At 37.9% G+C, this 16,971-nt stretch overlaps 1 protein-coding gene across 1 annotated transcript; it reads left to right on the forward strand.

The window, feature by feature from the left end:
- Positions 1-7,568: 7,568 nt before the first annotated feature.
- On the forward strand, positions 7,569-14,737 carry LOC117993534 (homeobox protein bagpipe-like). Its single transcript, XM_034981334.2, has 3 exons — positions 7,569-7,969; positions 13,066-13,333; positions 13,918-14,737. The coding sequence occupies exons 1-3, from the start codon at positions 7,627-7,629 to the stop codon at positions 14,588-14,590; spliced, it is 1,284 nt and encodes a 427-aa protein (XP_034837225.1). The 5' UTR covers positions 7,569-7,626; the 3' UTR covers positions 14,591-14,737.
- Positions 14,738-16,971: the final 2,234 nt, after the last annotated feature.

A 16,971-nucleotide genomic window follows, 5' to 3' on the forward strand; every position in this document is an offset into this window, starting at 1 on the left:
CGGGGGTTCGATCCCGGGCACGCACCTCAAACTTTTCGGAGTAATGTGCGTTTTAACTAATTAAATATCACTTGCTTTAACGGTGAAGGAAAACATCGTGAGGAAACCTGCATACCTGAGAGTTCTTCATGTTCTCAAAGGTGTGTGAAATCTACCAATCCGCATATGGCCAGCGTGGTAGACTATGGCCAAAACCCTTCTCACTCTGAGAGGAGAGTAGTGAGCCGGTGATGGGTTGATCATGATGATGATGACGCAAATCACGTAGATCTGTTGCACCTTTGTGACGTGATTGAAGGATAAAACAAAAAAACAATAAACTAACAAATATAAAAAGTGTAATAAAAGTGTATAAAAAGTGTGGTAGTGCTATGTATAAAAGCTGTGACGGCCTAGTGGTTAGGACGTCCGCCTTCTAATCGGAGGTCGGGGGTTCGATCGTTATGTGCGTTTTAAGTAAGTAATCAAATATCTGACTCCCTTGAAAAAGGACCCCGGATGGGTTCGAAACTAGTCGGGCTAACGTCGACTAAACACGTGAGTAAAGCCGGGACAGATATTATATAGATATAATTGAGAGTTATCTATAATGTTCTCAAAGGTGTGTGAAGTCTACCAATCCGCATATGGCCAGCGTGGTAGACTATGGCCAAAACCCTTCTCACTCTGAGAGGAGACTCGTGCTCTGTAGTGAGCGGGCGATGGGTTGATCATGATGATGATCTATAGCTGTAACTATAGCTAGCTACCCCGACTTGTCTGATAAAATACCTTCCCTACTGTCAGAGGAATGAAGATAAAATTGGAGCTTGGCTCAAACGCTCTTTTGGGCACGCCTAGAGTCCTAGCTAAAGTGCGTCATGCGTGGTCTTTACATTTGAAACGCATCTAGCAGTTTTATCTACTACTTATCATAACAAGTTTACTGTTTGTGTTTATTAAGGAAGTAGGTAAAGCTGTTGTAATTAACCATAAAATAAATTAGTAAATAGGTAGGTATTTTGTGGTGAAAGCACTGAAAGCTCTTAGTAGGTAATTATAATTTTGTTTTCATTTGTTTAGGTTTTTTCCGTTTTCCATAGATATAATAATTGAATATTTTACGGAACGGTTTTTACAAGCCCTGTTTATAAATTACAAAAGATTACAATCAAATAATAACGACATCTACCGGTGGATAGTTCTAAATACTTTTATCAATTACTTAATTAAGAAATTTCATTTCTAAAATTCATTTCTAATTATTATAATAATGCAATAATTATTATATTTAAAATTAATAATTATTACTTCATAAAATTATTAAAAATTCTTAATTTACTAATATAGTGACATCTAGTGTTTAGTAGCCGAACTATTCCATGAAAACTTAGTTTCAGTAATCAGTATGGTTTGTTTGTGTAGAAAGCTCAAAAGCTCTGCTGAAAAGTGCCATCTATATTCGCTGTAATGACTTATATTAAATTATAGTTTACTCATCAGATGGTGATTGTAACGTCACATCCCACAATGATTTCAATATATTATGATTGTTATGATAAACTAGCTGCCCCGGCGAACTTCGTAACGCCTTACAGTCTATTCTTTTATAGGTTTTTTTCTCAATTTTTCTCTTCGTAAGAACCATCCTCGTTCTGCAAAGAATATTACGAAAAAAGAATTAGCGAAATCAGTTCAGCCGTTCTCGAGATTTGCGATCAGCAACACATTCAGCGATTCATTTTTATACACAGTGATGATTTTTTTAGGCCTGTCGACTCTACCATAGTGCACTGGTGCACTGTCTGTAATAAGACTGTAGACTGTAGGTAATTGAAGTGTAGGGATTTGGTTCTTGGAGGTAGACTAGCTGTTAGGTAGGAATATCTATTTCTCACGCTTTAAAATCCCTTTGAATCTATCTACACTTCTATACCAATAAATAAAATTGAAGTGTCTGTCTATAATTTCGAAATAACTACCTCATATTTAGCTCATATGGTTATTTGGACTGTACCCTACCATAACTGAATCACACTTTTTAACCTGATAAAGCGGAACATATTTTGACGGGACTTTTACAGACAATTAGAGGATTAACCAAGGATGGGCTACTTTTTGATACTTATTACTTAGTTCATTTCAAGATGTCATAATAATTAGGTATTACATTTGCATCCTGAAATCATGAACTTTTTTACTGGCTTTACGGTTTCGAATCCTAGCAATTTTAACTCTTAATCCTTGTGAGAAATTACTGAACGAAGTCCAATAACAACGTTTACGTACACTTTACAAGCCAAACATGACTAATAAGCTCATAAAAGCAATGAAAAGGGGCATTAACGCATCTCAGTAAAGTGAAAACCATAATTCCAACATCAATCACTGAACAATGCGATTGAAAGTGAAACCTCTTTGTTTTGTTTTGCTGCACTTTTTTTATTTTCACCGTCCTCCATTCGACGGGGAGTCGCTACACAAACGTCCCTTTGCTAACCCGACCAACTGGTCAAAAAAATACGGAAGTATCGTCTAAATAATGCTTGATGTCAACATAAAACAATAATGAAGTAATCCTTGGTCTGATTATTTATTTATTTATGTATAATTTATTATTATTAGTAGGTACCTACGTCATTATTGGGGATCAGGTTGGAACATTGAGAAAGTGGAAGTAAGGAATTAATGGAATATTTTTTCAGTCATGAAGCATAGGTCTAACAATATTCTTCGTCCACGAAAGAATAAACTTTTCATGGTCCCACAATAATAATAGGTAGATACGAGAGGAATTAGGAAAATCTAAACTCTTCCTGTTTATTTTAGATACGAAGCATACCTGCTTACCACAATAATTTATTTTTGAGAATAAGTACCTACAGATTATATTTTTGAAATAATATGACACGCACTTACTTGAATTAAATTTTAAAAAATATTCGAATGTAGTTTTTAATGTCTATATAATCAACGCCATGGTTCTTCTTCTATTGGTAATATTTGAAGTTTTCGTTGCTTTCAGATTTTTACCCACATGTAAATTGTAACACAGGAACTTTTCAAATCGGACAAACAGCCTACTATGTCAACTCCTAAACGTATTGCTTGGCGACTTTTCCTTTATTCATTGGCGCGATTCAAAATTCGAACGCCAATCGTAAATCGAAGCATATTTGTTTTTTTAATTAATGAATCGAAGTGCTCTTCTTTTTTCAAATAATCAACTAGTGATTGATATGTGATTGAACTCGCTAATCGATTTTGAATTGAAATCGATTGAAGTTCGAAGTGCTTTTGTTCCGATTCATATTTCAATCGATGTTTATGAGAGACTCTTGTTTGAAGCTTCGTTCAAAAAGATGAATAAGTAGATAGGTATTTAAGGAAGTACCTAGGTAGGTACTTTAAATGGAAGCTAATCTGCAACACGGATAGATCTCTACAATAATAAGAAATATTTTAGATGAAGTGTAGGTAAAAACACTATCATAAAAATTATAAATATACCTAGTATAAAAAAACCGGCAAAGTGCGAGTCAGGCTCGCGCAACGTGGGTTCCGTACTACAGTCGTATTTTTTCGACATTTTGCACGATAATTCAAAAACTATGATGCATAAAAATAAATAAAAATCTGTTTTAGAATGTACAGGTGAAGACCTTTCATTTGATACCCCACTTGATACAGTTATCTTACTTTGAAAATTGAAAATACTAATTATTAGTTAGACCACAATTAATTTTTTTTTGTGTGATGTACCTAACCACAAATTCACGGCTTTCAGATTTTTCTCCGAATGTCTGCTATAAGACCTAGGTACCTACCTGCTAAATTTCATGATTCTAGGTCAACGGGAAGTAGGTAGGTACCCTGTAGGTTTCTTGACAGACCGACATACAGACAGACTTGCCTTTGAAAGTAGGTAGGATAACTGCAATGTGTCGCTACTAGATGGCATTAACAGTCGCTTCAGTAGGTACTGAGTGAACATACATACATATTATGACAAATTTCATCCCTGGCAGCAAGCGTTGGGTGTTTGAAATGAGCTTGTAAAAGAGGTAAAGTTTCTAATTATGCATGTGGGGGTGATCTCAGGAAATTTTAGTGGCAGAAAGCTATATTAATAATGGGACCGATTCTCTTGTACACAATCTAAACTAAACTAAATTAACATGTCTAAATCTAGTGATATCCTTTTCCGGGAGCAACATTAAGTATGAAGGGGATAGCAATAAAATTTATATTAGTGCTAATCCTATTCACCTAATAAACCTTAAATTTAATAAACCTACTCACGATTATAATATGTTACATACTTACGTGATTCTTCGCGTTATATACCTACTGTAGATTATTTCTTTTAAGTAATTAGTTAATAGGTATCTTCGTTGCAGCTAGGCACCGAGGACAAACCTCTGTGGTTTTTTCGGTGTTTTTAGTTTAAGCTTTTATTTGTATGTATTTTTATTTGATAATAAAAAAAAAAAAAAAAAAAAAATAGATTTAGACGTGTCATTTTAGTTTAGTTGAAGAGATTGTGTAAAACGGAATTAGCCACAATATTGTTATAAAATCTAACCATTTTAATTTAGATGAGCCTTCATGACCTGTATCTTGAACTAGGTACTTAATAACAATAATTAACGTGGTTGTCCGTCCAAACAAAGCGCTATTATAAGCGGCTAGTGTTACGCTCGGACGGCGCTCGCGAGAGGAGTGGATATCAGATGTTATCAAGTGGATAAGTTACTATAGACCTACAACTCTACACGACCTGCCTACTGATTCGCTACCAAGCTCATTTACAATATTTTTCATATATTTTAACTATTTAGCTGATGCCCGTAATTTCGTTTGCGTTGATTTAGGTTTTGTAAAAATCCCAATTTTCTGAGATAAAAATGTCACTCTCGTCTATAACAATACCCATGCAAAAATCACGTCGTTCCGTTGCTCCGTTGCGACGTGATTGAAGGACAAACCAACACACTTTCGCTTTTATAATATGGGTATAGTCATATGATTTTACGGCAGGTTATAATAAAAAATAAGCATTGATTTACTACAATGAGGGTAAGCTATGCGTTTATGCCTCTATGAGCTGCACGCCACTGGGTATAGTGATCCAATGAATCCATATTTTCCTATCACTCATGAAGCAGCAATGTCAAACCAACTGTCAAATGAGCTCGGTGGCTATATCCATCAGTGTTATAGACACTGAGTTAGCGAATCGTCCCCCTGGATTTATATTTTTAACCGACTTCCAAAAAGGAGGTTTCTCAAATATTCGGCCCGTTTTTTGGATAAAGATATAGGTAAGTGTTGTGTACCGAAAATAGTTAGTCCTCTGGTGCTGCAAATGTTCATGGGCGGCGGTAATCACTTAACATCAGGTGACCCGCCTGCTCGCTTGCTCGCTATATCTATTAAAAAAAAAAAAAAAAAATAAGAATAGAATATGTTTTTATTCATGTAAACTTTTTACAAGTGCTTATGAATAGTCAGGTAGTTTTAATTTACCACTGGTTGGAATGCCGTTCCTACCGAGAAGAACCAGCAAGAAACTCGGCGGTTGCTCTTTTTAATTTTTCAATTTACAATGTTAATTATACCGTAGGTAGGTACCTACTATACAAACCATTGCAGCTGCCTCAGTACACAAAATGAATAGATATTATCTAGCAGCATATTTTCACATTTGATAATATTCTCCATCTACCAAATAGTGAAGTCTGTGGCTCAATGTAAGTGTTACTGGGAGTGGCCGTAAGTGGCGTGTTTGCGGATGCCGATCTGCTCCGTATCGATATCGGGCTATTGATTATATTATTATCGATTTATATCTCGACTCGAATGATGCCTAAAAGGTACATACCTATACCTACCTACCTATCTATCTATTACCTACCTACCTAGGTATATATTTTGTTTAGGCTTTAATGAATTAGGGTTCCGTACCCGAAGGATGCCAACGGGACATTTCAAAAATAAATAAAAATCATGTTTTTTTTAATAGGGCTAGAATTCATTATTAAAGAGAATACTCTTTAATAATCAATTCTAGCCCTATAAACTACCGGATGGTATATTTTTGTTTCGGCTGACGGCAAAATGACGTCATTTTGATGTTAATGAGACATGGTCCAGCACAATAGCAAATTGCGGAACTTATGATAAGCATAGGTACGAAAAATGAGCATTAAAAATTAGTTAACAACAAAATAGGTACCACAAGAAAAAGAATCTAAAAAATTTAAACGAGCCACTATAAAAACATCCCACTAGCAAACACAACGAACCCGTTCCAAATTCAAGATAATATTATAAAAAGAAAATTAATGTTGACATTTCCATTTACCCACTTTTTTATTGGCCGACCGCAATCTCTCAGCGCACCTGATTGGTCTCTTTAAATAGGGTAATAATGGTAGAAAGGGACGCCGCGTTAAGGGAGAAGGGTGGTAAACACGAGTGGAAACGAGATAGCTAGACACTTCTCTGGTACTTACATCTGAAGCGACGTGTTAACGGAGAACGCCCGAACAAGTTGGATGGCTCGTACGTGCTGGTGAAAGTAGGTACAACGTGAATTGGCACCTTGAACCATGTAAATTGTATCTACATATCTACTTCTTCCTTGATAGCCTAGTGGTTAGGACTTCCGCCTCCTATTTCAACCCCTAAGGGTAACCCCCTTAGGAACTGAAATTTGTGTTGGCCACGCAGACGAAAACGCGGGGATAAGCTAGTTCAAAAAATTCATTGGATTTCATAATGGGTCTCATAAGAAAGCTCAGAGTCACTCAGCGGGCGATGGAGAGAGTTTTTCTACGTGATCAAGTCAGAAATGAGGAGATCCGTAGGAGAACTAGAGTAACCGACATAGCTCAACGGGTTGCGAAGCTGAAGTGACAATGGGAAAAACACATAATTTTGAAAATCAGATAGATATTGGGGTCCCAAAGTGCTACAATGGAAAGCACAGCGTTGAAAGACCTCCCCACTAGGTGGAGAGACGAAATCAAAGAAGTCGCAAGGAGCCGCTGGATTAAGGCGGCGCAACACCATGGCGTGTGGAAGTCCCTACAAAAGACCTATGCCCAGCTGTTAGCTGACCTATGAAGGTGATTCACACGATCAAAACCAGGCTCATAAAGATTTTGAAATCATGTAAAAAAACCTAGTTTAACTTAGTAAGTAAAACCTGTTTGAACAGACTTAAAAAGAATCTAAAATTAAGCTGAATGAACAATAATTTCTAAAATCATAATAACTAAGTTTTATTTTTAAACTAATCTCAGTTTTTGTGACAACGGCCAATTCGATATGGCAGCACAATTCGCTTAACATCGAAGCGATCAAATTGAATTCACGTAAACATCTTCAAGAAAAACTCAACGATCCCCACTACTTACGCTACTTTGCGAGCTTTTTTAAAAAACGTCCGCCCTAAAACGATGCCATCCCTTTCACCCCTGTGGAAACTAGACGGAAAGTGGAGTCATGCTCTCTCTCTCGGAGGCTTACAGCCCAAGCAGGCGGGCAATCTATCACGCAAAGTTTATTCGTTTGAGGAACGCTTTGTGGCGAGTCCGCGTTCGCGTTCGAAGTTTAAAAATTAATGTGCTCGATTTAAAAATGGAATCGAAAGTTAAAAGTTTTAAGGATATAAAAACATTGCAAGATTGTGAAAAGACAAATTTAAGTTTATCGACACCTTTCTCTATTAATGATATATTGACGAAAGAGAATGAGTCGAAGTGCGAATTTGAAAATCGAATGTTTTGTTCGAACGCGTTCGGCGGGAAGATGAACTTTTTGAACAAGCAAGGCGGTTTGAGCAAGGAGGATGGTTACACGAACAAGGAGGTTTTGGAAAAGAGTATGAAGTATTACGACGACTGCAGTTTTCGTGATTATTCTGACGACGGTGCTTTGGACATGTCGAGGAAAAACAGTTTTCCGGTCACGGAACTATCAGGTACTTAAGTAAACTTTTGCTTCATTATTTTAGGATGCCAAAGGGAACCTACTTAGCCTCCGCTAACCGTCCGTCCGTCCGTCTGTCTGTCAGCGGGCTGTAGCTTGTGAACCGTAATAAGTAGAGAGTTGAAATTTTCATAGAATGTGTATTTCTATTGCCGCTATAACAACAGTTAATATTTTTTAAAAATCTTGTTCATTTCTTTTACGATGGTACGGAAGGAACCCTTCGTATGCGAGTCCGACTCGCACTTGACATTTTCCCCTTTACTTGTGCTATAAGACATTGCTTCCTGCCGCATTGCAAACAGACAGACAACGAAGTGATCCTATTAAGGTACGGAATCACAAAAAAGTTACCTAAAGGAAAAAAAACTCAAACTAATTTATAGTCCGTACAAAATGACTCCTCACGCGCCATTTTAACTCTATGGGTAAACTGTGACATGTAAAAAGTGATACACGGTTCCACTCATCACTTCCGGCGCGAGGTCGCCATTCCAGCACCTTGGGACCCCAACGTCTATCGGTTGTACGAACTATGTGCCCTGCCCATTGCCACTTCAGCTTCGCAACCCGTTGAGCTATGTCGCTTACTCTAGTTCTCCTACGGATCTCCTCATTTCTGATTTGATCACGTAGAGAAACTCCGCACACATAGCTCTCTCCATCGCCCGCTGAGTGACTCTGAGCTTTCTTATGAGGCCCATAGTTAGCGACCATGTCTCGAACCCATATGCCATCACTATATTATACCTACCTACTTAAAAGGTAAGTAAAAAGACCACATTCCAAATTCAAAACACCGTAATCAGATGGGCCACAAAAGCGGTAGCTAATGACGCATTCACACTGTGCCAGTGTCACCACGCGCCATCGCACTTAATAATAAGTGATTGCGTTTAAAAGCTCTACCGAAGGCATTCAGTCCAATAATAGGTTATTTAACACTTTTTTAATCAAGTAAATTGCCTACTGTACCTATCTGTAACTACTTTTAGAGTTCCCTACCAGAATGGTACATAAATCGGTCAAATGCGAGTTCGACTCGCACACACGAAGTGTTCCGTACGAGATATACCTAACACTATTAAGGCGATCGATGAGTCGGCGATGGGGTGATCATGATGATGATGATGATGATCATTATATGACCATGACTTCTCCCGCGAGAGTGAATTCTTTGATTTTCCGGGATAAAAAACCAGCCAAGTACGAGTCAGACTCGCGCACCGAGGGTTCCGTACTACAGTCGTATTTTTCGACATTTTACACGATAAATCAAAAACTAATAGGCATAAAAATAAATAAAAATCTGTTTTAGAATGTACAGATAAAGTTCTTTCATATGTTACCCCACTTTGTAGGTATAATAATCTTACTTCGAAAGTTGATAATGCCAATATTTGTTTATGAACACTTTAATTTTTTTTCTTGTGATGCAACCACAAATTCACGGTTTTCAGATTTTTTCCTTTACTTGTGTTTGAGAGCTACCTACCTGCCAAATTTCATGATTCTAGGCCAACGGGAAGTACCCTGTAGGCTGTCTTGAGAGAGACGACAGACAGACGGACAGACAGACAGACAATGAAGTGATCCTAATGATTCCCGCTAACTAGTAGGTACGTGTACGGTATCCACGTGATATTTGAGCTTTTTTTAATCCCGTGGGAACTCTTTGATTTTCCGGGATAAAAGTACTTAGGTTATGTCCGTCCCCGGTATGCTATCTCTGTACCTACTTTTCGTCAAAATCGGTTAAACCAATAGATCGTTAAAAGCTAGCAGACAGACAGACACACTTTTGCATTTATTTTAGGAAATTATGGATTTTTTTATTATTTGTTACGACTCATTCGTCTAAAAATGGATTACGAAGGTCAAAAAGAACACATTCCAAATTCAAATCACTGCAATTAAGCGACAATGGTTGTAACGCCACCATTACACTGGTGTCACTCCGTACCATCGCAATTAAAGCATCCATAGACATACCAACAAGTTAGGTGCCGATACTTTCGAACCTTACATCAATAAATACTGCACACATCATACCCTAACTTAAATTCAAGTTAAAAATCAATAATAAAATATATATATTAAAATAAAATATATTAATATAATAAAAGTTCAGCTCACTGACTGACTGATCTATCCTCGCACAGCTCAAACTATTGAACGGATCGGGCTGAATTTTGGCATGCAGATAGCTATTATGACGTAGACATCTGCTAAGAAAGTATTTTTGAAAATTCAACTTCTAAGAGGGTAAAGTAGGAGTTTAAAGTTTTTGTAGTCCACGCAGACGAAGTCGCGAGCATAAGCTAGTGCTACAATAAAACTTAAAGCTAGCCTTATCTAATTACGGTACAAATACAAAATATCATGCCTGTATTTCCGCACTGAACAGTAAATCAGTCTGCATGTCTCGCTGACCTAATGTGAATTGACACACTTCATTTTTCATTTTCACCTTTGATAACTTGGAGAACTCTCCGGCATGCAGGTTTCCTCACGAATTTTCCTTCACCATTAAAAAAGGTGATATTTTTAAAAGTTAAAACACACATAGGTAACTCCGAAAACTTAAAGGTCGAACCCGACGGTTTATGATCCAAAAAACCGTCCGTCCTATCCGTCCAGTTACCAGATTGGATCAACGTCGCAATCCATTTAACCAATGCAATCAAATGAAACGCGCTGTCACAACTCGACTACACGGCCAACCTGTGCGTCGAAACAATTTACACAGAGCGAAAAGTTGGACCTCAAGTTGGCATGTCTATAGAAGCTATCACATCACTTATTATTACGCCTACCCTCTCATTACTATAAGTGATGACGCTTAAAAGCACTACGCAAGGCATTCAATCAAGTAATTACTAACTCGCCACGTGGCCGAAATTACCTTGAGGGGGTTTAGTGACTGGCGTCGTGTAAATCCTCCATTCAAATTTAAAATAGTGTCGCCCGATTTTAATATTGATTTAAATATCTGATTTTATTTTCATCGTTTACTTGATTATATTTTAACTAGCTGATGCCTGCGACTTCGTCCACGTAGGTTTTTTATAACTTCCGTGGGAACTCTTTGATTTTCCGGGATAAAAAGTAGCCTATGTCACTCTCCAGGTCTTTATCTATACCCATGCAAAAAATTACGTCAATCCGTTGCACCGTTGCGACTTGATTGAAGGACAAACCAATAAACCAACAAACCAATAAACCAACAAACAAACACACTTTCGCATTTATAATAAGGTACTGATAATAACGAAATATCTACTATTTAGGTAACTTTTTTTAAAGTGGCAACTCTGGTCGTTTCTTGTGTCTAAATTCTGAATTCAAAATAAAGTATTCTTATTCTTATACTATTCTTATTCTGGTAATGTTTTGTCATTATAACCAACACCGGATATAAATTATATCAATATAATATTTTATTAATTTAATAATTTAATCTTAGATGGAATCTTAGAAAACTAATTTTGTATAAAAAACTAACTAATTAAATTACTAAGTTTTGCATAGGTCTCATTTCTAAACGCCTCGTAAAACATTCAAGTATTGCCGAGCCGTTGTGTTTTGATCTATGTACCCAGAGGCGTCTTTACCTAAGTATGGTGCAGGGTGTGCGGCGCACACGGGCGCCGGGTCTAAGGGCACCTCTAATGCGACACCTCCAAAGATGCGTTGATGCCGGCGCTCTCAAAGACCCTGCGCTCGTGTTATGGCCGACGCGACGCCGTCATCATTTAAAATCATCATTTAAAATTGCACCATTTGAAATTTATTGAAAATATAACTGTTAGTAGGTATTCCATTTTGACCCTGCTCCTACTAGACTAGAGGGCGCCAGGGTACTGGTTGCACACGGGCGCCACAAGGGCTAGAGACGCCTCTGTATGTACCTACCTATTTCAGCGGATTACAGCAAATTAATCTTTTGGTTCATTGTATATCATGGATTTCCGCAAAGTAACGCCTGCTTCTGTACAAGTTACATTACAACACATTGACTGGTATCAACTATCAATTATAATGGTCGCCTCACGCCATCGGAGTATAAAGCCGCGTCCACAATAGCGCCATTACGCAAATTGTCCCGCCCCATTACACCGGCCTTAGAATATCAAATGAGTAACAGTCTTTTAACTGTAGTTTTGCGTGCGATGCTTTTTGTTAAGTTTTGTGTTACTTAATTTTGTAATTTCTTAGAACGTTTTTGATTATTAGATATACTTATGATGCCTGGTATCTAAATGTATAGGTAAAATGAAAAACTGACTGACTGATCTATCAACGCACAGCTCAAACTACGGGACTGAAAGGCATGCAGATAGCTATTATGACGTAGACATCCGCTTAGAAAAGGTTTTTTGAAAATTCCACCCCTAAAGGGGTAGGTAAAATAGGGGTTTGAAAATTGGAAAATTGTGTAGTCCACGCAGAGGAAGTCGCGGACATAAGGCATAAATAAGTTAGGTATTAAACTAAAATATCATTAGTGCCTCCAAAAAAAGAATATTTACTATATAAGTCCCGCAAATTGCTAATGCGCGTGGCCGCCATTTTAGTGACGTCAGCACTAGACTGAAGTTTCGAGATGATGGTATATTTTTACTTAAGTACGTCAAATGACGTCAAAATGACGTCATTTCGATGTCAATGAGACATGGTTCAGCAATCAATGTATTATTTCTTATTTCGTCTTTTATGTCCTAAATCACTTTAAATTTAAAAACTTTAAACACTTTATTTCATTTTATATATTTAGATTTACTCGCCAACTTTATATATTCTATGCCACTGACGTTTAGGTAATATTTAAAAGGCGGTCACTGAAAATCAGCGTTGGGGCGTCTGGTACCTCAGATATTTGCTATAGAGGTTTGTGTCTGAGGGGACGTCTCAACACAAGCTGAGTGGCCTACCTGTTCGAGGTGTTGCACTGCTGTACAGGACGATATTGCCTACACCATGTAGGTACCACCTATATACCTCGAATAAACATTATTCTATTCTATTCTATTCAATACACATTTACGGGACTTGTACACTAAATAACGTCATATTTCCTTGTTCCAGATGACTTTGACTCCCGTTCCTCGAGCACCGGTTCACCAGTCCGCAGAAACTCCTCACCGCACTCCGACATACAGCCCTACAAACCCTTCAGCATTAGCTACGACAAATGCCCCACGCCAGACCAGACCAGGCTCGACCAGACCAGACTGATGACGTCATCGTACCCACCCGTAGAATACTCACAGACTAATGGAAGAAAGAAACGCTCCAGAGCAGCTTTCTCACACGCACAAGTCTACGAACTAGAAAGGCGTTTTAGCCAACAAAGGTAAGTCTAATATTATTAATGTGCAAGTGTGGATGTTTGGATGTTTGTTACTCAATCACGCAAAAACGGCTGAACGGGGGGGGGGGGGGGAGCGGGAAGGGGGATCTGCATGGGGATTAGTATGAGATGAGATAACAAAGTAGGTCAGTTAGGACAGCGTCACTGGAGCGCGAAGCTCCGCCTGGGGGTGAGCCCTAGGGTTCGAAGAAATAGTTTGAAGGGTCGGGGGGCAACGTCCTCCTAAGGGCGCCTTGTGAGGCTCGGACCACGGCTTAGGATGACGTTGGGATGGGTGGAGCTATTGGACGACTGGTTACGACGACGCTTTAATAGGGTTGAATTGCCCTACGAGATAGGGAGCATTGTCGGTCATGGTTTGATCGTCGGGATCGTTAAGGACGTGCTTAGGGCGCCTTGGGGGGGGGGGGGGGGGTATATTTCGAAAACATAATATGGCATGCCTTAGTATATACGGTATTTGGCTGTACCATCACAATAAAAGAACCACCTGTAAACCCACATTAACCATAAATAATTTGACTGATTGATTGATTGATTGAATAAATAATTTCTTCTTGTTTCAGGTACTTATCAGGTCCCGAACGAGCCGACCTAGCAGTAAGCCTGAAGCTAACAGAGACGCAAGTGAAAATATGGTTCCAGAACCGACGCTACAAAACCAAACGGAAGCAACTGCAAATGCAAGAAAGCGGCATGCTAGCCGCTGCGGCCGCCGCCGCCAACCACGCGAGAAAAGTCGCAGTCAAAGTACTAGTTAATAACAACGGCCAATCAACTTTACCCGACCTGAAATCCTACCCAGCTCCCATGTTAACAAAACCATTAAACCCAGCTCTATTTACCCCACAAAACCTTATAGAAGGCTCCCCAATTTTAAAGCATTTCGCTGGAGTCTACGGCGTTGATTTTGGAAAAAATCCCGAATACAAAGCGTTGTTACAAGAGTCGTATAACCAAGCTGTTTTACAGTCCCTATACGCCCCGCATTTAGGGGTAAATTACCCTAATTTGTCTAATTTACCCCTCTCCTATATGTATTACCCCGGCCATCCAGCATTCGGGATGCCTTTACCCTGTGACGTAGATAACAGACTTCAGGAAAATGTCGATTGTTCCAAAGAGTTTGGAGAAAATTCGCTTAAAGACGAGAAAGTGATTGAGAAAAGTAAAAAAATGGTTGATTTGAATGAAAATAGCAGTGAAAGCATGGCTAGTAATATTGAAGTAGAAAATTAAAGTTGTATGGAACTATTGTACCTAATCTAAATTAATCGTAATTTTTTGTTAAAGTAGTGAAAGACTGCCATACCAGGCCCTCGGTGAGTCTATTGGTATACCTTTCCTTCGTAATTCTTGTACGAAAGAAACCTAAAAAGATAAAAGTATATAATAGGGCCGATTCTCCTGTACACAATCTCTAAACTAAACTAAATTAACAGGTCTAAATCTAGTGCTATCCTTTTCCGCAAGCAACATTATGAAAGGGATAGCAATAGATTTAGACGTGCCATTTTAGTTTAGTTTAGAGATTGTGTGCAACGGAATTAGCCACAATTATGTAGATATAAATAAAATTATCTCATAGCATCCTTGTGAAATCAAATTGAACTAAAACTTCTTTGATTGACGCAGATACATCACAATTTAAAAAAAAGTTATATTTATTACACTGTATCTAATAGTTTTGAAAATCTGTGGTACTCACCACTTGGTAGGTCTAGGTAGTTTAAAACACCTTTTTAAAAGATGGCACTCTCAAAAGATCCGTTCTGTTTGGGGGCTTAAATAGCAATTTCAAAAACTTAGGTTTCATCTAGAAATCTAGGAAACCAAAGATTACTGCAACTTAATATCAAAGAATCCAAAGATTATGTAAGATTAAGTAACTAAAACCAAAGATATTTTACATAGTATCAAACCATATTAGGTGTAGTGTTGAAAAGATCTGAAAGATAGATTTATTAAATAAAAGATAACATTAGTTAAATGGCTACATAAGGCTAGAGACACATCTACCGGAAATTCGCTCGCAGAAATTTTATTTGCCATAATATTTTTGTCCGTATTCTGCTTTCTCGAGTATGCCTCAAACAAAGTTTGATTCATATTTTGAATTTTCGCTGTTAAACTAAATAAAATTCTGTTTTTTTGGCGGATTTAAAGATTTACATAGGAAGGTAATTACATTAATTTTTGAGCCTCAGGAATGCCTATATTTAGATAAATCTGTCAAACTACTAGATATTTAGTATCTAAATCTAGAGCATAATATTGGCGCCGATTCTGTTGTCTTTGTCTAAGTCTAAACTAAAGTAGGTACCTGCATCTTTTTCTTTTTAGTAACTATTGCTAAAAAAAGATAGGTCATGAATTTCACATTTAAAGAATCTACTAAATAGTGCACGCTACAAATGGCTTGCCACTGGCAGCTAAAGTCGCGCGGTTTGACAGCGCTAATTTAAATTAGGTTTGTCTATCCCTTCTATATTACATTGGTAAGAAAAAGATGCAAATACTCTAAATTTTAGTAGAGCTCAGAATCAGTACCATTGTCTACATTTCATAGACTTTAATTTTGACTAATAAGTATTAAGAACCAAACTTCATTTGTACGAAATTCCTGTAACATTCTCATTTTCATACAAAATATTCAAGCGGAATTCCGTTAAAATTTTTCGCTCGCGATATTTTTGCGCTAGGTTTGTCCTTGGCCTAATGGATCAACCTTTAGTTAGATGTTTTGAGTTGGTTTGTAAATAATGTTTTTTTGTTTCTAAGTCGTTATTATTACGTAAGTTAAGTAGTTGAAAGCACGTTTGTAAATAAAGCAACATGTGGGTAGATATGAAAGTTTAATGTTAATAAAGGTGCAATACCGTTGATAAAAATGACTTTTTATTTCCCATTCATCGTAGTCGACCCGGCGGCCCCGGCTTTGCGCCGCGCGCTGTTAGAATTTCTGACAATCTATACCTACCTATAACTGAACCACGTTTTAAATATTTTTGTCTGTCTGTCTGTCTGTCTATCTGTCTGTTTGAAAGGGCTAATGGACCCATGCATAATAAGATCGAAATCTGAGCACCTGATTCCAAGCAGTCTTTCTTGTCTCTACCCTAAGGTGTTTTTGTAAAGTGTTAGCCAGAATGTGGCTAGAATAAAGGCTCCTGATGTGGCCCATTCAAAACCATTTTAGACACGAATAATTTGACACCCTCACAGTTGTATAAGGTAGCTCATAATGAGAAGGTTTAGGCGATAACCCGTCACGCTCGCCCAGTACGGATTGACAGATTTCACACATCTTTAATAACATTATGGAGAACACTCAGGTTTCCTCACGATGCTTTCCTTTACCGTTACAAAAAGTAAGCGATCAATACGCAGTAGAAAATAATGTACATCGGCTTTTAGAATGACATTTCTGTTTTGTAGAGCGTTGCCTCCGTCACTCATACCTACATGACGTTTTGTCGATCTCAACGACAGAGACAATGCTCGACAAATCCGCTACCTCCTTCTAAAGGTGGATGTACATTATTTTGTGCTGCGTACTGTACCTCTGCGTACCTACTCTCCGAAAAGTTAGCCGTGGGTGACCGGGATTGGACCCCCAA

Source organism: Maniola hyperantus, chromosome 24 (assembly GCF_902806685.2).
Source record: "Maniola hyperantus chromosome 24, iAphHyp1.2, whole genome shotgun sequence".
NCBI lineage: Eukaryota > Metazoa > Arthropoda > Insecta > Lepidoptera > Nymphalidae > Maniola > Maniola hyperantus.